Here is a 22,539-nt window from a genome sequence, read left to right as displayed (position 1 = left end):
CCTCCGGCTACTGGTCCCCCGATAGGGACATCTGGCCACGGCTGGTGCAGCCCAGAACCTCCTGCTAAACGCAGGCGCAGTGCCGACCGTAGCTGTCGCCGGCGGTTCTTCTGTTCAGGATTCCGTGAAGATGGTACTGATCTCGGGTTTGTGGAAATCGGGGGCTGCCGTGGAAGAACAACTTTGTGGGCCGAAGAGCCTGTATCGTGCTGCAGGTTTTCTATGTTTCTATGAAAAGTGCCGGGAACGAGCTCTGCCGGACGGCTGGAGGCTCCGGGCTCTCCGGTCCCGCAGCCCCGGTTTTAGCTTTGCGCCCGAGCCCGGGCTGTGGGATCAGCTAGTTGTGGTTCCCAGGCGAGGAGGGATATGGGGTGAAAGGTATCTGTCTCTGTGTGTGTGGTTAGAGGTTATGGGTGGACTGTGGGTGTGGGGTGAGAGGAGTGACGTTTTGGGGGACCGTATTCGAGGGGGGATGCGGGGTGAGGTTGCTGTTGTGAGAAAGTGGGATGATCGGACGTTCCGTGACCTGGGTCGAATAGAGTTGTAAACAGGGGAGGATCTGCTCCGTTGTGTCGGACGCTCGCGTGTCCTTTTAGAAGCAGCAATTCTCTCTGCAAATGAATTACTGTCTAATCTTGCTGCTAATATTGTGTTTGTTACAAAGCCCCAGTGTCTGGCAGAGCTGTCACCGTCATGGGCTGTTGGTGCAGATTGGGATGGCGGTGGGGTGTCAGTGACCTCTGTATCAGAGAACAACACGGGTTTCTACATCCTCCTGTGAGATATAAATGATATAAATTCGGATCAGCTGGCATAGCTGGAGTTTGCAAAGGGAAAGGGGATAGGGAAGGGGCTGAGGAGATAGAGTTTTAATCAGCAAACCATCGTCCGGGGTGGAGGGGTACAGGAGCTGTCTGATAGATCGTTTTACAGTAATTGTGTTTTTATATAATCTCACAGATAGTGACTGAGGAAGGAGCTTGGTGAGGGAGGAGACCCGGAGGTGAGCAGGTCAGACACGGTATCAGGAGAGTGACAGTGATGTGATTTCCTGTGTCACAGGTACAGACAGTCGTCTCAGGTGAGGAGTTTGTGTGGAGATGCAGCTTCCCTGGAGGTGGAGGAAAGAGGACACACAAACAGGTGGAACCAGCTGTGGGAAGACATGGTTTGTCAGGTCTGACGACGAGCTGAATGTACCATAACCTTCAGACTGAATCAGAAAACCATTCTGAGGGTATTTGAAATGTCAGAAGCAGGGGAGATGTGATCACATGTGCAGAGGGCAGGGTTTGTGTCTCCATCAGACCGTCAGTGAGATCGTTCAAGTTACAATGTGCAGGGATGAAATCACAGTGTTTGGGGCCGGATTTAATCACTGATTCTGTCATAGTGAGAGGGTTAGTTTTGCTGTATGCCGGCAACATTAATGGAAGAAGACACAGGAACTTCATCAATTGCCAGTTGTTTAGCAGAAGTAAACAATCTCTATGTTAGATTGACAGAAACAGATACTCCCAGTGGTGACAAAAGGGTTCAGTCTGGTTCAATTCAGGTTGGAGAGGGGTGTGGAGTTTTGAAATCAATGCCTCGCGGTGCCACCATCATTAATTTAGCATGTCCGGAGTGGTGGATCACACAGCACGGAAACAGGCCTTTGGCCGGCCATACCTGTTCTGACCATCCACTCACTGTCTACACTGGTCCCATTTATCCGCACTTGGTTCACAGCCGACTGTATCTCAGCAGTTTCAATGCTCATCCTCTTCGTAAATGTTGTGAAGGGACCTGCCTCCACCACCACCTCGGGCAGTGAGTTCCAGATTTCAGCTACCCTCTGAGTGAGAAATCTCCTCCTCAGATCCCTCTAAACCTCTTCATCCTCTGCTTAAATCTATGCCCTCTGATCTGAGACACCTCTGCGACAGGATAGTGGCCAATATGGGCATCAGTGAGGCCTTTGATAAGGTTCACATGGTAAGTTGCTGTGGAAAGTCAGATCACACGGGATCCAGGGAGAGCTGGCTCACTGGATGCACAGTTGTCTTGATGGTAGGAAGCAGAGAGTGATGGTGGGAGGCTGTTTATTGGACTCGAGGCCTGGGCTTAGTGAGGTTACTCAGGGTTACACCCCATTGATCTCATTATTCATTCATATTTAATGATATTTACACAGTTGAATTCTATGCTCTAGTTGATCTTTCACTGATCCTGTTACTATTCTGTAGATTTGCTAAGTGTTCCTGTAGGAAAAACAGTCTCAGGGTTGCATGTGGTGACATATATGTACTCTGATAATAACATTTACTTTGAACATCAACCATTGCTACTTGTCATCTGGATCAATAATTTGGTTGAGAATGTACAGGGTATGGATCGCAGTTTTGCAGCCAGTTCAAACAATTACTTTTTCTGAAAGATATTAAGTATAAACTCTCTGCTCTGTTTCCCTCTCTGCACTCGACCACCCCTCCCCTTACTGTCTTCCCTCTCTGCCCCTTCCCCTCTCTCACCCTGACATTGGACATACGTTCAGGGTGAAAGTGAATTATTTTCGGGGAATCTGAAGGGGAATTCTTCACTCAGAGGTTGGTGAGAGTGTGGAATGAGCTGCCAGTGGAAGTGGAGGATGTGGGTTTTATTGAGACACTCAAGAGGAATTTGGGTGAGGACGTGGATGGGAGGTGTATGGAGGCTCTGGTGCAGGTAGCTGGAACCAGGCAGTAACAACAAAAACGGGTCGGCATGGACTAGAAGTTTCACTGCCGCTTGGCTCTGTGATTCTAATAATATTGTGATTTGTAATTTCCGCATTTAGTACATTGCTACTAATGTCTGAACCCAGAAATTTACCCAAACAAGAATTGAAAGACTCTTGACGGGCTACAGAAAGCATTTACAAGCTGAGATACTTGCCAAAGGGGGTGTTACTAAGCACTGACCATGCAGGGTGCCCAAACTTCTGCTTCTGGCCCTTATCTTTTTTGCTTTTTTGAAACTGTAAAAGATGTGATGCACCATCAATAACTCTGAGACGTGAGGCGAGATATCGGCTTTTATTGACTGGAAGAAAGAACAAGAAGCAATTAACCACCATGTTACATCCTGGAGACTGAGGCCAGGGCTCAGGCCTCAATCCCTTATACCGGGGTCTGTGGGAGGAGCCACAGGAACAATCAGCGGGGGGGGGGGGGGGGGCATGTCCAGACAGGTACATGTAGTTCACCACAAGATGGAAATAAAATGTAATCTTGCTTAAAATATTAAAGAAATGTGTCATCTTTAACTTTATGCCTTTTCTAATCAGGTCATCTTTTACTCGCTTAGCTATTTTACAGTAACAGAAATTTTGACCGGGGTGCCCAAACTTTTGCATATGTATATCCTATGCCTTCCAAATTACTTCCAAAAATTCCAGCCATTGCTGCACTGTTTTCTCCCTACCCGTGTTCTTTTTAAATCAATTTTGACCAATTTTTCTCTCATGCCTCTCTAATTCTTTTTATTCCACATTTGACTTTAACTTCTCCTTCTCTAATGTTGGGGTGAATTTGATCACATTAAGATCATTTACCCCTGAAAGTTCTTTGAAATTCAGTGACCTAATTAATTCCGGTTCATTACAACACCCAATCCTGAATAGCTGATCCCTAACTGGGCTCAACCACGAGCTGCTCTAAGAAGCATCTTGTAGGCATTCTAGGAATTCCTCCTCTTCAAACCAACACCATCCCGATTTTCCTAATCACCTGCATGACAATCCCCTATGACAATTGTAACATTGCCCTTTGGCACGCATTTTCTATCTCCCATTGTAATTTCAGGACCTCATTCTTACTACTGTTTGAAGGTCTCTGTACAATTCCCATTAGGGATTTTTTTTTTACATTTGCTGCTCTTTAATTCTACAACTTCCAACCCTTTGCCACCACTTTCTAATGATTGTATCTAATATTTTACCAACAGAGCCACACAACCCCACTACCAGCTTGTTCTTGTCTTGTTCTTTCAATAAATATATAAGTATCTGAGAAACAAGAGGACCTGCAGATGCTAGAAATCTAGAGAACTACACACAAAGTGCTGGAGGAGCTCAGCATGTCAGGCAGCATCTATGGATGGGAATCAACATTTCGGGCCAAGACCCTTCACCAGGACTCTTGATACCCACATCTCTGGAATATCAACAAGCAAAGAAAATAGAAAGTAGTGCGGAATAGGGAAAACCTTTGAAAAAATGTAGTTCACACCTTAAGAAGTCTTGTCAAACAGAGCTCACTAGTTAACAAATACAACAAAGGCAATAAACACTTTCTTCAATACCGGCATTGACTTATTAATAAGAAAAATATATTTGTCCCATTTCAATCAGTACAACTTACAAAGGTAAATAAGAACTTTAGAAAGCTTTAGAAAAGAGTATTTACACTGAAACTCACTTAGATTAACACGACCCTGGACAGAAGGAGGAACAGGAATAACACACGAGGAAAGATCACACAACAGTCAGATAAAACTTCTATATTTTCAAGAAAAATGAACTGGATTCAGCACTCCATGTGTGTATATACAGTTGTGATACGGAATACAGATCAGAAAAATTAACTGAGAGGCCAACTCAGAAAAATAAATCATCACTCTGGAAGAAATCATTAGCAGGTGGTATGAGTATGGCATCGCAACAATCTCAGCAGATGAGATGTTGACAAGGAAGCATCGAGCACCTGACTGACAGTTGGACTCCTCTTACCAGAAACAGAGGGGTTCCTTGCAGGAATACAAGACAAGCTGGTTAACAAAAGGGGAAAATAAAATCAAAAATACATACAATATTGTTTGTATTGAAAGCAGTAAGTGCTGGAAATGCCAAGAGAAACCAGACACAATCCAACACATTCCAGGATCCAGCAGGAATTTAACTCAAACTGATTACTTATAAAGATAAAATATCATTCACCAAATTCTTGCTTTAAAATACTGACTCATGATTGCCCTCCATCACTTCAGACAAGCCTGTAAGTTCAAGCCTGATCCAGTTTTAAAGTCAAAATCTTACAAATGATATGATAATCAATACATTGTTACAGATAGGACAATCTATAATAACTATCCAGACATAATATTACAGGATAAACAAGCAGGAACAACACCCTCAATAATTGAAACCATTCCAAACACATAGATGTCACACGGGTATAGTTTGTTATCAGTCAAACCACCAAAAGATTTTCTCCATCAATCTGCTTCCAAATGTTGCTACTCTGTCATTTGTTGCCATACCCCACTGCTGATTCCCTTCTCCTCATCATATGTTCTTACCCCAACCATCTTCCAGAGCTCCAAACTCTGCCCTGTGCAGATTTGTCTCTGGTTTCTGACCCTGCTCCATTGAACATCCTGCTAATGGTTTACCATTCTGCTTTCAGTCTTTGGAAGACAGTGGTGTTTTCTAACAACCCTTTAGAAGCAGAGAAAATGACCAATAATGTGGTAATGAGCCATGAGTAAGGAGGGTAACTCCAAAATTAATTCTTCCTCTGTCCAGAGATTTCAGGGGTAAAGAACATCTCAGACAGAACTGCAGTCAGCTTAACTTCTTCAGTCTGCAGAGAATTCAAGGGAAACCTCTTCACAAACAGATTGGCGACTGTTTGGAACCCATCACTACAGACAGAGGAAGAGGTGAACAACAGGGGAAGATTTAAGAGGACTGTCCTGGAACAGAATCACTGGCAGGGTTCAGCCAGCCTGAGGTGACTCTCTACTGTACAATAGGTGTAATGTAAATTCAGTAAGTACCAAGGACAGGGTTTAAAATGGAACAGATTTATTTGTCTCAGATGCAGAATATTAAACTCCTGTCCCAGTAAAGTTGAATGCGCAGCAGGAGAATCTCCTCCCATGCCCAGTGACCAGGGTGCAGAACCGGGTGTGGTGAGCAGCAGCAATAATCGCAGAGTTCAGCACTTACAGTCACTCTCAAAATAGCATTCAGCAATGGTGATGGACAAATATCCAGCATGAAGCTTATTGAAACTTTCTCCCCAGTGTGAACCCGCTAGTCTGTCACAAGTGTAACACGCTGTAAGGTTTCACTGCTGATGTAATGGTTTCTCTGTAGCAGCAATATTTAGGTTATGACTAGTGATAACAGGGTTTTGGAGTGCAAGGCTTTCCGATGGCAGAATTTTTTTTTTTTCTTGTGAGTCTGGAAGAGAGATTATTGTGTTTTTTGCCGGGGAGAGATGAGAAGATGTGAACGGAGAGAGGGGGCCCTTTTTTCTTTTGATTTCTTTACTAACCCTATAGTCAAAGAATGAATTATAAAGATCAATCATTAAATCACATATTGTGTATCATTTGTTATTTCAGGGTACTTAGTTATAACATGGGACACACCACACAGCATCCACCCAAACGAGATTTCTTATGTTTGACCGGGCTGAGTGGCTATCACCCCCATATATTAAGCTGCTAGCCGAAGCGAGATTTACATCAGGTTAGATGAATGACTCCATTTCCACGTTCACAGCAGCTGATTCGCCTCTTCCCATTGTGAACCAGGTAGTGTGTCATAAGGATAGATAAGTGAATGAATCCCTTTCCACATTCACAGCAGGTGAACTGCCTCTTCCTAGTATGAACTCAATGATGCACAATTTGGTTGATTTGGCCGAGAGAAACTTTTCCCAAAGTCTGATCAGTTGATCAGCCTCTAATCAGTATGAACTCGCTGGTGTCTCTGTAGTTGAAATGACTGAGTGAATCGCTTCCCACAGTCTGAGCAGGTAAACGGCTTTTCCCCAGTGTGAATTCGCTGATGTACCTTCAGTTGGGGTGAACAAGTGAATCCCTTCCCACATTCTGAGCAGGTAAATGGCTTCTCCCCAGTGTGAATTCGCTGATGTACCTTCAGTTGGGATGAACTAGTGAATCCCTTCCCACAGTCTGAGCAGGTAAATGGCTTCTCCCCAGTGTGAATTCGCTGATGTACCTTCAGTTGGGATGAACAAGTGAATCCCTTCCCACAGTCTGAGCAGGTAAACGGTTTCTCCCCAGTGTGAATTCGTTGATGTACCTTCAGTTGGGATGAACTAGTGCATCCTTTCCCACAGACTGAGCAGATGAACGGCCTCTCTCCAGTGTGAACTCGCTGATGTACCTTCATTTGGGATGAGCAAGTGAATCCCTTCCCACAGACTGAGCAGTTGAACGGCCTCTCCTCAGTGTGAACTGACTGGTGTACCAGTAGTGCGTGTGACAGAGTGAATCCCTTCCCACAGTCTGAGCAGGTGAATGGCCACTCCCCAGTATGAACTGACTTGTGTATCAGTAATTCGTGTGACTGAGTGAATCCCTTCCCACAGTCTGAGCAGGTGAATGGCCTGTCCCGAATGTGAATTCGCTGATGTTCCTTCAGATGGGATGACCGAGTGAATCCCTTTCCACAGTCTGAGCAGGTGAACGGCCTCTCTCCAGTGTGAACTCGCTGATGTACCTTCATTTGGGATAAGCAAGTGAATCCCTTCCCACAGTCTGAGCAGGTGAATGGGTTCTCTCCAGTGTGAACTCGCTGATGTCCCTTCAGTTGGGATGAGCAAATGAATCCCTTCCCACAGTCTGAGCAGGTGAATGGCCTCTCTCCAGTGTGAACTCGCTGGTGTCTCAGTAGGTGAGATGCCTGAGTGAATCCCTTTGAACATTCCGAGCAGATGAACGGCCTCTCGCCAGTGTGAACTTGCCGGTGTGTCTGTAGTTGACATGATCGACTGAATCCCTTCCCACATTCTGAGCAGGTGAATGGCCTCTCCCCGGTGTGAACTCGCTGGTGTCTCTGCAGATGAGATGACGCAGTGAATCCCTTCCCACAGTCTGTGCAGATGAACGGCCTCTCCTGAGTGTGAACCAACTTGTGTCCCAGGAGGTCGATTGACCGAGTGAAGCCCTTCCCACAGTCTGAGCAGGTGAATGGCCTCTCTCCAGTGTGAACTCTCTGATGTACCTTCAGCTGATATGACTGAGTGAAGCCCTTCCCACAGTCTGAGCAGGTGAACGGCCGCTCCCCAGTGTGAATTCGCTGATGTACCTTCAGTTCCGATGAGCAAGTGAATCTCTTCCCACAGACTGAGCAGGTGTATGGCTTCTCCCCAGTGTGAACTCGCTCATGTACCTTCAGGTTGGATGATGAAATGAATCCCTTCCCACAGGATGAGCAGAGGAACGGCCTCTCCCCAGTGTGAACAAACTTATGTCCCAGTAGGTCGGATGACCGAGTGAATCCCTTCCCACATTCTGAGCAGGTGAACAGCCGCTCCCGAGTGTGAACTCGCTGGTGAGCCATGAGGTCAGATGACCGAGTGAATCCTTCCCCACAAATACAGCAGATGACCAGCCTCTGCCCAGTGTGAACTGACTGGTGTGTCCACAGGTGGGAAGACCGACTGAATCCCTTCTCACTCACAGAGTAGGTGAATGGCCTCGTCACAGTGTCAACTTGGTGATGTCCCTTCAGATGAATGGGTTTCCTCCCTTGTTTAAAATGTCAGGCGTGCCAGTCAGTCAGATGATTGAGTGAATCCCTCCCCACAGTCTGAGCAGGAAGGATGATCGAGGAAATCCTTTGTTCCACTTCTTAAATATCTGGATAGAGACAGCAAAACTGGTGTGTGGTGTTCGAGATTCCCATAGATTAATTCTTTGTCATTTTTAACCTGTAAAAAGATATACAAAATCCATCAATGGGTGCAGCACAACATTTCAGATGAGATCATTTGAGTTGTCACGGTGTGATCTGGCAACACACTCTTACAGTGAAGTTCAACCCGAGTTGGAGAGAGAAATCATCTTCTAACTGGGCAGAGAGCTGGTATCTGGAATGACCACTAAACTCTCAGATGTTCTTCCTGTGTCACTAAGAATGGGGCATTTCTGCCATCTCCAATCTGTGACCTGACTCAGTTTGACTCTCTCCATTGATATTTTTCCCTGTTTACTGAGCTGCATGGGTGCCTGGCCCCACTGCAACTGAAATACTCACACACAAAAAGCCAGCAGCGCATTCCATGCACCCACCACTCTCTGTGTAAAAAAAACTTACCCTGACATCCCCTCAGCATCGATTTCCAAGCATCTTAAAACTCTGCTCCCTTGTGTTAGCCATTTCAGCTCTGGGAAAATATCCTCTGGCTATGCACACAATCAATGCCCCTCATCATCTTATACACCTAAAAAAGGGTCTTAACATAAATAAGGACATACCACATTATACGTGATTGAGTTCATCTGCACGTTCACACAACCTATGTAGCAGACCTGTAACAGGTAATGAAGGATTTTCTCACCAAAGCTTTTGCACATTGTCCATATGTGGTTTGCTTACTAAACTATGCTTTAAAAAGTCAGATTTGCAAATATCACTCCACTTCTTCCCACTTGCAAATTCTCCAGCAACTTTTGCATTGCCACAACACACACAGGTAACACCAGTTTCTATATTGGACATAAATATTTCCCCTGAACCCACCAGAGGAATTGAGGATATATTAAAAAAAAATCATTTTGAACCTATGTAATCTCTGACTAAAAGAATAATTGGTACTGAATAGGAATTTTGAACTGAAGTGAACTCAGTCTTCAGCATTTAGCTAAGACAGGCTCAATACCAGTTCTCTGCAGCTTGCAGAGAGACACACTGAGAACTGATAACATTATACATTGTACTCTCATTAGCTGATAACATTATACATTATACCTTAGCTGATAACGATTGTTCTCTTGTTTGAGTAAATGGAGGAGGACTCACTGATAGGACAGGAATGAACGTCTGTTTGAAATTAAGCCAGGGCCTTGCAAAGGGAATAACTGACAAGGACTGGACAGTACATCCACCTGTAACTAAAACCTTGATTTAGCAAACTCTCAATTCTAATAATTACGTTTTGCACCAACAGACTTGTTGGGTGTACCAGTTCAAATAACATCTTGCAAAAGTAATGTATGGGCTTGCTATGTACAAGTATACAGCTGTAACCTGAGTCAATAACAAGTCAGTCCACTTGTTAAGATAGTGGCAGTGCTTGCATGCCTTCCCTTTGACAACTGGGTCTCAAACTCCTGCAGGAGAATGCACAATAAACTGTGGTGATGATAGGAAACTGGGCTTCTGTGTATTATTTGGATTCAACTTTTAACATTTGTCATCATGAACAGGACCCCAATACAGGGAGTGCCAAGCAGACGGGCTGAGCAACTGGCTGGACCACTCTGGGGACTGAAGAGACTGACCGGGTGCCCAATAGTTATTTTAATTTTTGTCGCTGTCCATTAGTTCCTTCACAGGTACAGTCCCTCGTGGCATGAGGCAGATCTGCCATGTAAATTAATCAATTGCGCAGGATGTGCCAGCCGGGTAAAGTTACCTGATTGATAATTGAGCAGGAGGCTTTGTGCCGAGTAAATGACAAAGAGAACATGGGTCAATTGCAGTCGATTTAGAGTTTTCCAGACAAGGAAAACGATTTTCAAATGTTGAGTGCAGCGCTGAATAAGAAATTGGGGAACAATATGTGGCCACTGGGGGGGATCCTGGGATATTACCTCATGAGAACAAGCAGTAAATTTGATAGGGAAAATGAACTGTGGAATGAAGTGGAAATTGTGGTAAAGGGAATGGAAGGAAAAGCAGATGTGCAGTGGAACAGTATGTTATTAGCAAGTTGGAGTAAGAATGCATGTGACAATGGGATAGAGGTATGACCTGCAAAGGTTGGGTGATGCTAAAAGTGAAGTGTGAATGGGTGCAAGGATGCCGAAAACGAGAGCAGGAAAAACAAAGTAAGCAAACCAAGGCCAGCCTTGATAGGAGAGAAGGGCAGGAACATCAGACAGACAGACAGATATACTTTATTGATCCCAAAGGAAATTGGGTTTCATTACATACTGATAGGGAAACAAGGGATCCCAAACCCATGTCTGTCATACCAACCCTGTTTGAGGACAGTGACCATGATGAGGAGTGGGCACCACCCATACCTCTCCTACCTTGCCACGGGCCAAGTGCACCCAGTGCCCCAAAACCCCAATGGTGACTGCTCGGGTAACAGGGAAGGGAGGTTCTCTTTACTCTCAGATCCCGAATGGGAATACTGAGGATTATTTCGAGACAGGGAGGGAAGAATCCAATAAAACCACAGAGTTAATGGCTCCACAAAGACAATTACCCACCCGAATGCTGCCCAATCCACGAGCAGGAGGAGGGAGAGCCCTCAGTGATTCCTGTGTATGCACCCTGGAAGCCTCAAGAAATGATAATGATCATGAATCAGGCCCCAGACAGAAGAGAAAACCCAGCACAGTTTGCTCAGTGTGTCCGCAGTACAAAAATGTTTACTGCGACTCCACAAGATTTATTTGGTCTCTGCTGCATGACGAGGGGTGAAAATGGAAGGCAGATTTGAGATACCAAAGCTATCAGGAGTTACAGGTGGGAAAACATAATGAGAATGAACAGACAGGCCAGATTATTCAAGCCTTGGAAAGGGCTCTCCAGCAACCTGTGAACATCACTAAAGTACTTGAATGCAAGCCTAACCCTGGGGAATCAGGATCAGACTATTGGGAGTGATTTGTGGCCTGCTACGGCACCTGCACAGGAGACCAAACATTTAATGATTGGAATCTGTCCCCCCCCCCCGTTCAATGCCCTACTGCTCCAATGCTTACCAACTGAGTTAGCCAACATGATTAAAACAATTAATATGGATTGGCCTGACAATGACCGAAATCGAATGTGATGAGCTTTGACATATCATTCTGACCCGACTTTCGAATCCTGATCAACCCTGAAGGGAACTAATATTAAAGGTGACCATGTTCAGTGGAAAGGAGGATGTGAGTGGGCGACATCTGGGGATCAGAAATGGGAACAAAAACCTACCAACGGACAGGTGGGGACAACAACCCGTTTAGAAATTGACAAGCAAGGATGCCTCCTACTGTGAGTTCCACCCCTGAGGAAGAGCCCAATGTAATATTGCAAGTTGCTGGAATTTCATTTCTGTTTATGGCTGATGTTGGGGCAATCACAACCACTCTCGATCAGGAAATAGTATTGGAAAAGGGATTCCAGCTATCATACGCTACAATCACTCTGTCTGGGTTCGATGACACGGAACACACATATTCACGTACATGACTACCGGAAATAATTCCCACTACGGCCTGCCAGAGATGCTGAGCTCTGACAATGGCCCACACTTTGTGGTGAAAGTAAACAAATGGGTATGTAACAAACTAGCTATCAAGCAACAATTCCACTGTGTACACCACCCACGGGCCACTGGCAGAGTGGAGAGAGCCAATGGCACTCTGAAGAGTAAACTGGCCAGACTAACAGCGGAGACTGGACTCACTTGGTTGAAGGTCCGACCATTAGCCCGAATCCACATGAGGGTTACTCCACAGGGGAAAACAGGGTTGTCACCAGCTGAAATCATTTCTGGATGGCCCATGAGGACACCCTGGGAACAAAGTCTCAGGACTAAATGCAAGGTGAATAAGAATAAGGAACCTTGGTTCTCGATGGATATTGGAACTCTGATAAAGAAGAGAGAGATGTATGGCATGTGTAAGAAACAGGGAGCAAACAAGGTACTTGAGTAGTATAGGAAGTGCAAAAAAATACTTCAGGAAGAAATCAGGATGGCTGAAAGAAGACATGAGATAGCGTTGGCAGTCAAGGTGAAGGATAGTAAGAGCTTCCACAGGTATAGTAATAGCAAAAGGATAGTGAAGGAATCAAATTGGTCCTCTTGAAGATCAGAGTGGTCGGCTATGTATGGAACCAAAAGAAATTGGGGAGATGTTAAATGTTTTTTTTTTTGTGTGTCTGAATTTACTAAGGAAACTGGCATGGAGTCAATGGAAATAAGGCAAACAAGTATTGAGGTCATGGAACCTATACAGATAGATGAGGAAGAGGTGCTTGCTACCTTGAGGCGAGTAGATAAATCTCCAGGACCTGACAGGTTATTCCTTGGGACCCTGAAGGAGACTAATGTTGAAATTGCAGGGGCCCTGGCAGATATATTTAAACGTCATTATCTACGGGTTAGGTGCCAGAGATTTGGAGGATAGCTCATGTTGTTCCGTTGTTTAAAGCGGGCTCTAAAAGTAATCTGGGAAATTATAGGCTGGTAAGTTTGATGTCGGTCATGGGTAAATTATTGGAAGGAGTACTAAGAGATAGGATCGACAATTATTTAGATAGACAGGGACGTATTAGGGAGAGTCAACACGGCTTTGTGCACGGTAGGTCATGTTTAACAAATATATCAGAGATTTTCGAGGCGGTTACAAGGAAAGTGGATGAAGGCAAGGCAGTGGATGTTGTCTGTATGGACTTCAGTAAGGCCTTTGACAAGGTCCCACATGGGAGGTTAGTTACGAAGATTCATTCACTAGGTATACATGGTGAGGTAGTAAATTTGAATGGGAACTGAGAAAGGGAGAAGTCAGAGAGTGGTAGTGGAGGATTGCTACTTTGAGTGGAGGACTGTGACTGGTGGTGTGCCACAGGGATCAGTGCTGGGTCCAATGTTATTTGTCATCTGTATCAATGATCTGGATAATAATCTGGTAAATAGGGTCAGCAAATTTCTTGATGATACAAAGATTGGAGGTGTAGTGCACAGTGAGGAAGGTTTTCAAAGCTTGCAGAGGGATCTGAACCAGCTGGAAAAATGGTAGATGGAGTTTAATACAGACAAGTGTGAGGTATTGCACTTCGGAAGGTCAAACCAAGGTAGAACATACAAGGTAAATGGTAGGGCACTAAGGGGTGCACTAGAACAGAGGGATGTAGGAATACTGATACAAAATTCCCTAAAAGTGGCATCACATGTAGATAGGGTAGTAAAGAGAGCTTTTGGTACTTTGGCCTTTATAAATCAAAGTTCTGAGTATATGAGTTGGAATGTAATGGTGAGGTTGTATATTGCATTAGTGAGGGGGAATTTGGAGTATTGTGTGCAGTTTTGGTCACCGAATTACAGGAAGAATATTAATAAGGTCGAAAGAGTGCAGAGACAAGGATGTTGCTGGGACTTGAGAAACTGAGTTACAGAGAAAGGTTGAATAGGTTAGGACTTTATTCCCTGCAGCATAGGAGAATGAGGGGTGATTTGATAGAGGTGTATAAAATTAGGATGGGTATAGATAGAGTGAATGCAAGCAGGCTTTTTCCACTGAGGCTAGGGGAGAAGAAAACCCAGACATGGGTTAAGGGTGAAGGGCAAAAAGTTTAAAGGGAATATTGGAGGTGGGGGGGGGGGGGGCTTCTTCACAACTGGGTCTGACTGGTACTGGCATAACTGGTTCGTCTGGGCACATTCTGTCTCACTCCCAACTATTTTGTACCTTCCTTTGCACAGGCATGTAATGCCTAAAGGACCAGTGTTTGAGTAAATGAGACTCACCAGACTTTCTCCTGACTGAATCAATGGAAACCCTGAGTCAGATGGGTTCTCTACAGTTTATGCTCTCAGTTCTCGGGCTTGTTCACTTGTTGCTGTTCCCATGTCTTCAGTCGTGGTTTTTCTTCCAATAAATCTCTCACTGCAGGTCTAACTTTAACATGAAAGATAATGAAGCACATTAACAATGAAAAGGAGGACCAAACATATCTGCTTAATGTTACTAGGAACAAAACTCACTGAAATTTAAACATTGAAGGAAAATATAATGATCTCAGTGAACAATCTTTTATTGTCCCTCGCATGACACAGACGATATGGGATTAGAAGGATCCATCATCCAGTCACGGTAAGACATACGACACAGGAACAGAATCAGGTGATTCGATCCATCTGGTCTGTCCCACCACTCAACCAGGGCTGATTTTTATTCCAGCACCATATTCCTGCCTTCCTCTTGTAACCCTGAAGCTACTCAGCAATCATCAGTATATTAATCTGTCACAAATATACACAAATGACAGCCTCAAACAAATTCCACATATCAGACATCTTTTAGTCAAAAAAAAATTCTTATCTCAGTTTTAAAGGGAAGCATCTTTATTCTGAGACTGTGCTGTCAGATCACAGACTCCCTGTCTGATGGAAACATCCTCTCCATGCCCACTGTATCCAGGCTTTTCAGCATTCGGTAGGTTTACTTAGCCATACACCCCTCCACCACCCACACCGTCCCTCTGAACTCCATCGAGCACAGGTCAAGAACCATCAAATGCTCCTCACACGTAACACCGATCAAGAGATTATTCATGTGAACCTCATTAGCAACAACTGCATTGGCCACATTTCCAGGGATAAAAGACAAATTGGTTCCAGCAAGTTGTGCTTCCTTTACTGTTATACTATCACCCCATTTCCAGATTAAAACAGGACCATTTCAGGAAATTTGTATTACAGATCTTGTCTTGTCTATACTGGACCGACCGCCGTCGCTGGGCTTGCAGGAGTAACGTGTGGCTCTGCTCTGCTGCGTGGAGCTGAGGCTCGAACCATTCTCCCCCTGGACTTCCCAGTCCCTCGGTAAAGCAGGCAGTAAAATCAAAGATCCCCACAACCTGGGACGTTCTCCTTTCTCACCCACCCCAGTCCGGGAGAAGACACAACAGCCACAAAGCTCCAGGACAAACGCGAGGAGCTTCAGGAAGCGAGACGAGTTCGGGGACGTTAATGGGACTCAGTGGCCAAAATCACACCACGTGATCTGGCATCACAAAGCGGAGGGCGGAGCAAATCTGCGGCACACAGCCTCACGTGACCTGTCGGCCGGACTTCCATTTCAATTCTGCGGAAACAGACAGCCTGGGCTCCTGGTTTGGATCGTTCAATGCAGATTAAGTGAAGTCGCAACATTTCTGACGAGCCCAGTTAGTTGGGAAACAAATGAATTCCTGGCCCTCAGTTCGGGGCTCACGGCCAACATCGGATCTCCCCGCTCGGGATCGGTCTCAATACTCACCGATGGGAAAGTGATATCTTCGGCCCGCAGACAGTGATCCCGACGGAAGAGACGAAAGTCTTTCGCGATCACACAGCCGACCCACTTCAGCTCTGAGTGGAGAGGATAACACCGTCCACCCGGAGACTGTGAACATGCGCGGAGAGATTGTTACATCATCGGGAGGCGGGGCCTCGGAAACAGACGCGCAGATGCTGCCCATCTGCGGTTAAATGGGAGGGGCAAACGGGATCACGTGTCGGGATTGGCGACACCTTCCCCCCCCCCCCCCCAGTCAGAGACTCCAGCTACTCATTAGTCTGTGGAAAGAAGCAAACTTGCCGCTCACATCTCCACTCACCTTAAATGTATTAGACGTTTCAACCCCCAGGAAAAATATATCGTCTGTCCACTCTATCTATTCCTCTCGTAATCTTATAAACGTCCATCCAGTCTCACCCCAGCCTGCGCCGCTCTGGAGAAAACAACACAAGTTTGTCCAGCTTCTCGTTATAGCTCATGCCCTCTAATCCAGGCAGTGCCCTGGTAAACCTCTTCTGCGCCCTGTCCAAAGCCCCGACATCCTTCCGAGAATGGGGGTGACCAGAACTGTATGAAACACTCCAGATGTGGTCTAACTAGTTTTATAAAACTGTGTTACGAACTGTAACGTTTTAGAAACGAACCAGCAGCAATAGAGTTCACACCGGAGTCTGGTTTTGATGTTAAAACCATTCTCTTTATTGTATATAGTAACTTAATGAAATAAAAGAAAGTTGACAGTGTTATGTGTATATATGTGTAAATGTAATTCCCAGAATATCGAGGCTGATGGAACAATGCTTAGAGTCTTGAGATGGTAAAGTAGGAAAGTTCAGTAATCCACGGAATAAATGATGGGACAGAGATATTTGTAATCCAGGGTGAAACGTAGAGAAAAGGCCGTTACTTCAAAATAACCATCGACGACGTTCTTATCCGCTGAATCCGTCCACATACGAGTCATCAGCGAAAGTGACCTGTCACAGGAATACCGTCTTCCAGGGGTTACCACACAACATACCCAGGCAAAGGTTAACACAAGATATGCCAAACCCCACTCCTGTGGATTATACGAAGTGACAGCCACACACAATCGTTGTGGTTCCGTGTACCGATGATCAACCCACTCTTGCGGGCAAAGGACAGTTCAAAGCCTCAGCTGCGACCTAACTGAAGCGATCAGCTTTTCCAGTCTCTCTCTCTCTCTCTTTAGACTGGCCGACTGCCTGTCTGCAGATCGCTCTCTCTCTCTCCTCTCTCTCTCTCTCTCTCTCCTCTCTCTCTCTCTCTCTCTCTCTCTCTCTCTCTCTCTCTCTCTCTCTCTCTCTCTCTCTCTCTCTCTCTCTCTCTCTCGCTCTCTCTCTCTCTCTCTCTCTTATGGTTCAGTCCACAGTCAGCGCTGTCAGCCTGTGACTGACGTCATAGTCCCGCCTCCTTGGAGTCCAAGATCCCTCTGATCATCAACATTGTTCAGGGTTTTGCATTTAACAGTGTACTGTCGCATACATTCCACCTACCGAGCTGCCAAGATGATCATCACTAATCAATCTCACTGAGATTTCTCAGGACCTGTTGAATTTATTGCCAAGTGCACAAGTACGGGAAGGGACAGGGACAGAGAAACACTGACTTATGGCAGCATCACAGGCAAGTACATTCAGATAACACAGGGAACACAAGTTATACGATTCAGTAACAATCTGTAAATATGTTTTAAGTCATTAACGATATATAAAATACATTGCGTCATGATCAATAATAAAATGTACATTTTGTGTCAATAACAGACTTGGAAATGTTGAATGTGCTCCCTATCTCCATTCCTCCTGTAATCCACAACCAGCTCCTTTGTTTTTGTCACAATGAGGGAGAGGTAGTTTTCTTGACACACTGTGTCGGGGTGATGACTTCTTCTCTGTAGGCTGCCTCGTTATTATGTGAGATTAGGCCAGTCAGTGTAGTGTCCGTCAGCAAATTAGTTAGCAGATTGGAGCTGTGGGTGGCGACACAACTCATGGTTGCACAGAGAAAAGGAGGGGGCAAGAAGACAACCCTGTGGGGTATGTGTGCTGAGGGTGAGAGAGAGAGAGAGAGAGAGAGAGAGAGAGAGAGAGAGAGTGAGAGAGAGAGAGAGAGAGAGAGAGAGAGAGAGAGAGAGAGAGAGAGGAGAGAGAGAGAGAGAGAGAGAGAGAGAGAAGAGAGAGAGAGAGGAGAGAGAGAGAGAGAGAGAGAGAGAGAGAGATGAGCGAGCCCACACTTAGCACATGCCGGCGATCTGTCCGAGGAAGTCCAGGATCCAGCTACACAAGGCAGGGAGTAGGCCGAGGTCTCTGAGCTCCATGTCGATACTTCACGCCTTCGTACGGCTACTGCTCTGCCCATGACTGCAAGGAACTGCAGAGAACATCAGAGAAACAAGCCTCCACTTCGTGGTCTCTTCCTACATTCATTCCCCTCCCTCGAAAAAGCAGGCCATGTACTCAAAGACCCTCACAACCTGGACATTCTCGCTGCAAACCCGCTCCCGCATCGGGAAGAGATACAAAAGCCTTAAAGCGCGAACCACCCGGCTCAAGGACGGCTTCCTGTCTGTGGTTATAAGCCAAATGAATGATAAAATGGACTCGGCCTCACAATGTAACACGACGTGACCCTGCACCATACGTCTATCTGCACTGCACTATCTCTGCAGCTATAATGCTTTGTTACATTGTTGTTTTGTCATTTACATTTTTCATTTTTAGAATCTTTTTAACTAGTACATAATCTTCTCCAGCTATAGAATGAAACAAGACTTCAATAGATTAATATGTATAAAATTAATAAAGCTGAAGAAAAAAACTAATCGCAAAATATAAAAATGGAAAATATATATAGGAAAAAGAAGGAAATAAAGAACCCCATCTAACTAGGGGGGAACCCACGAACAACAAAAAAGGGAAAAACCCATTAGGAATCAACCCCCGGAGCAATACGTTTAACCATCATCTAAATATAAAAATAGAATCATCAACCGCCATTTCATATTTATAAAAAAATAAAATTGGAAGGAAACCATATAGCATAGTTCAAATTAAATGAAAATATTTGGCAAAGAACCCCATCTTCTCTCAAAATCGAATCGAGGATCAAAAGTTCTCCTAATTTTTTTCAAACTAAGACATAAGATTCCTTGAGAAAACCATTCAATTAATTCAAGGGAAGAAGTATCTTTGTGTTTTAATAAAATAGCCCTTCTTGTCAATAGTGTAACAAATGCAATTACATGTTGATCTGAAGATGAAATACCCTGATATGATGTGGAACTATAGCAAATAGAACAGTCAACCGATTAGGTTGTAAATTAATTTTCAGAGCTTTAGATCTTGTTGGAAATAAAGATTTCCAAAACGATTTTAATGATGACCATGCCAGAACATATGTGACAAAGTAGCTACTTCAGTTTTACATCTATCTCAGCATTTGTCTATACTAGGAAATATTTTAGATAGTCTCTCCTTTGTTAAATAATAACGGTGAACAGTTTTAAATTGAATTAAACAATGGTTGGCACATATAGACGAAGAATTTACGTTTTTCAAAACTCGAAGCCAATCTTCATTAACAAAGGTCATATTAAGTTCTCTCTCCCAATCTTGTTTAATCTTTAGTGATATGTTCTCATTTGTAATTGTAATAAAAATAAGTTATACATTCTGCCAATAGAAACTTTCTCTAAGGGATTCAATTTCAAAATGGTATCTAACAAATCAGATTCTTGTAAATATGGAAACTTAGGTAAGCATTGTTGTAAAAAAAAGTCGAAACTGAACATATTCCAAAAAATGTGTATGAGCGAGAGAAATTTTGTCAATTAGCCCTTCAAAGGTCAACAATCGACCATCACAAAATAATCTGTAAAAGAATGGATCCCTTTATTGTTCCATAGGAGAAAAATGGGGTCAGTTGTTGAAGGTTTAAATGAAAAGTTTCGATATAAAAAACTAGACAACTAAATTGTTTCAAATTTAAAAAAATAACGAAACTGTACCCAAATCGATAGGAGTAGTTTAATAACCGGGTAACGATTTAAATTTGGAATTTTGGAGAGCTGTAAAGGTAATGGAGCTGCTAATATTGAAGTTAAATGAAATTGTTTAACAGTTTTTAATTCCAAATCAACCCATAATGATTTTTGATTTAATATCAAGCCAATATAACCAAAATCATAATTGTCTAATATTCACAGCCCAATAATAGTCTTAAATTAGGAAGTGCAAGTTCACCATCTTTTGTAGATCTTTGTAAATTATACTTATTAATTCGTGGTCTCTTATTGTTCCAAATAAAGGAAGAAATAAGAGAGTCAATTTGATCGAAAAAAATATTAGTTAAAAAGATAGGTATACCAAGCAAGGCAGTAAGGGGGATTTGGGTCAAATTGGACCCAAAAAAGTTGTGAAAAGGTATGGAATACTTCCCACCAAAACTTTTCAATTGTAGGGCCAAACCAAATCATATGAATTAAAGAGGCATCAGCAGTGTTTGCATTTATTACAAAGTGGAGAAACATTCGGGTAAAAACTGGAGAGCTTCTGTTCAGAATCTTAAGCTTTATGAACCACTTTAAATTGTAGAAGAGAATGGCGAGCACAGAAAAATGATTTATTAACCCGTTTAAGAATTTTATTCCATCTATCATCAGAAATGTGACAATTTAGGTCATCCAACCAAGCTCTTTTTATTTTATCAAAGAAGTCTTGTCCAGAATCAATCAACAAGTTATAGATACGGGTAATAGAACCATTTACAAAAGTGTCCTGGTAAACCTCTTCTGCGCCCTCTCCAAAGCCCCGACATCCTTCCGAGAATGGGGGCGACCAGAACTGTATGAAACACTCCAGATGTGGTCTAACTAGTTTTATAAAACTGTGTTACGAACTGTAACGTTTTAGAAACGGAACAGCAGAAACAGAGTTCACACTGGAGTCTGATTTTGATGTTAAACCCGTATCTACTTATAACATAGTAATTTAACGAAATAAAGGAAAGTTAGCAGTGTTATGTGTATACATGTGTAAATATAATTCCCAGACTATCGAGCCTGAGGGAACAAAGCCCAGATTCTTGAGATGGTAAAGTAGGAAAGTTCAGTAATCCACGGAATAAATTATAGGAGAGGGATATTTGTAATCCAGGGTGAAACGTAGAGAAAAGGCCGTTACTTCAAAATAACCGTCGACGAAGTTCTTATCCGTTGAATCCGTCCACATACGAGTTATCAGCGAAAGTGACCTGTCAGAGGAATACCGTCTTCCAGGGGTTACCACACAACATACCCAGGCAAGGGTTAACACAAGATATTCTACAATCCACTCCTATGGATTATACGAAGTGACAGCCACACACGTTCGTTGTGGTTCTGTGTACCGATGATCAACCCACTCTTGTGGGCATAGGAGACTTTCAATCCTCAGCTGCGACTAACTGAAGCGATCAGCGTTTCCTCTCTCTCTCTCTCTCTCTCTCTCACTCTCTCTCTCTCTCTCCCCCCCCCCCCCCCCCCCGACTGCCTGTCTTCAGATCGCTCTCTCTCTCTGATGGTTCAGTCCACAGTCAGCGCTGTCAGCCTGTGACTGACGTCATAGTCCCGCCTCCTCACGCCGGCGCTCTTAAAGAAACAGTCACAGTACGACCGCAGGCTCGGATCAGCCGCAACCCAACTTCCCGACTTTTGAACTCAATGCTTCAACTAATAAAGACAATCATGCCATTTGCCTTCTTAACAACCCGATCAATCTGTGCAGTCCCTTTCAGGGAGCGATGAACTTGGAGTCTGAGATCCCTCTGATCATCAACACTGTTCAGGGTTTTGCATTTAACAGTGTACTGTCTCATACAGTCGAACTACCGAGCTGCCAAGATGATCATCACTAATCAAATCTCACTGAGATTTCTCAGGTCCTGTTGAATTTATTGCCAAGTGCACAAGTACGGGAAGGTACAGGTACAGAGAAACACTGACTTGTGGCAGCATCACAGGCAAGTACATTCAGGTAACTCACGGAACACAAGTTATATGAGTCTCTGTCAGTAACCATTATAAATATATCGATATATAAAATACATTATGTCATGATCAATATTAAAATGTGCATTTTGTGTCAATACCAGAGTTGGTAATGTTGAATTTGCTCCCTGTCTCCATTCCTCCTGTAATCCACAACCAGCTCCTTTGTTTTTGTCACAATGAGGGAGAGGTTGTTTTCTTGACAGCACTGTGTCGGGGTGATGACTTCTTCTCTGTCGGCTGCCTCGTTATTATTTGGGATTCGGTCGATCAATGTATTGCCGGCAGCAAATCTAATTAAAAGATTGGAACCCGGCACTGCAGCCACACAGTGCACTATGTACTGATTGCAAAGCTACGAAATTGCATGTGAATAGCCTCCCCTCCCCCAACTCCACTCTTACTGCCTCACCAGCAGACTGGGACATCTCACATCTCGCTGCCTCCGCCAGGACGTTAAACTGTGAACAACTGTGGTCAGG

The 22,539-nt window shown here is 44.1% G+C and overlaps 1 protein-coding gene across 2 annotated transcripts; it reads right to left on the bottom strand.

The window, feature by feature from the left end:
- Positions 1–3,041: 3,041 nt before the first annotated feature.
- On the bottom strand, positions 3,042–16,243 carry LOC132388517 (zinc finger protein 420-like). 2 transcript variants are annotated; one of them, XM_059960889.1, is made up of 3 exons: positions 15,988–16,243; positions 14,475–14,625; positions 3,042–8,711 (listed from the first exon to the last, which is right to left on the bottom strand). In XM_059960889.1, exon 3 carries the CDS (start codon positions 8,339–8,341, stop codon positions 6,716–6,718), a length of 1,626 nt encoding a protein of 541 aa, XP_059816872.1. In that variant the 5' UTR covers positions 8,342–8,711; positions 14,475–14,625; positions 15,988–16,243; the 3' UTR covers positions 3,042–6,715. The 2 variants fall into 2 exon arrangements, with proteins under 2 accessions (XP_059816872.1, XP_059816873.1); XM_059960890.1 differs by having other exon boundaries at positions 14,475–14,621.
- Positions 16,244–22,539: the final 6,296 nt, after the last annotated feature.

The sequence above is a fragment of the Hypanus sabinus genome, unplaced genomic scaffold (assembly GCF_030144855.1).
Source record: "Hypanus sabinus isolate sHypSab1 unplaced genomic scaffold, sHypSab1.hap1 scaffold_339, whole genome shotgun sequence".
In the NCBI taxonomy this organism is placed as follows: domain Eukaryota; kingdom Metazoa; phylum Chordata; class Chondrichthyes; order Myliobatiformes; family Dasyatidae; genus Hypanus; species Hypanus sabinus.
Note: the sequence above shows the minus strand (reverse complement) of the source record. Positions and strands in the feature narration are given on the sequence as shown.